This window comes from Eimeria mitis, genomic scaffold (assembly GCF_000499745.2).
Source record: "Eimeria mitis Houghton genomic scaffold, Emh_scaff2708, whole genome shotgun sequence".
In the NCBI taxonomy this organism is placed as follows: Eukaryota; Apicomplexa; class Conoidasida; order Eucoccidiorida; family Eimeriidae; genus Eimeria; species Eimeria mitis.
The window spans coordinates 4,561-4,925 of NW_013571053.1; the positions used below are offsets into that span (position 1 = coordinate 4,561).

General features: G+C 57.0%; 1 protein-coding gene across 1 annotated transcript in view; it reads right to left on the minus strand.

The window, feature by feature from the left end:
• EMH_0057560 (uncharacterized protein) overlaps positions 1-365 on the minus strand; it is a gene marked incomplete at both ends in the record, with an annotated part of 3,248 nt that overhangs the window by 1,846 nt on the left and 1,037 nt on the right. Inside the window, one exon of the mRNA XM_013497488.1 lies at positions 115-206. Within this exon, the coding sequence (XP_013352942.1) occupies positions 115-206 (92 nt within the window). The remainder of the gene's footprint in view (positions 1-114; positions 207-365) is intronic.

Genomic DNA, 365 nt, shown 5'->3' on the forward strand with positions numbered 1-365 from the left:
GCAGCAGCAGCAACAACAGCAGCAGCTTCCTTTCTACTCGGACCTAAACAACAATAACAGCAGCGGCAGCAGCAGCAGCAGCAGAAGCAGAATCATCAGCAGCTGCTGCTGCACCTGCTGCAGGTGCTGCTGCAGCTGCTGCTGCACCTGCTGCTGCACCTGCTGCTGCAGCTGTTGCTGCTGCTGCTGCTGCTGCTGCAGCAGCACTATAGCAGCAAGACAGTGCACACTGTTTGTTTGTGTCTCCCGTGTTGCTGCTTCTCTCCTTGTATTCTGTTGTTGCTGAGGCTCTCATTGCTGCTGCTGCTGCTGCTGCTGCTGCTGCTGCTACTGCTGCTGCTACTGCTGCTGCTGCTGCTGCTGCT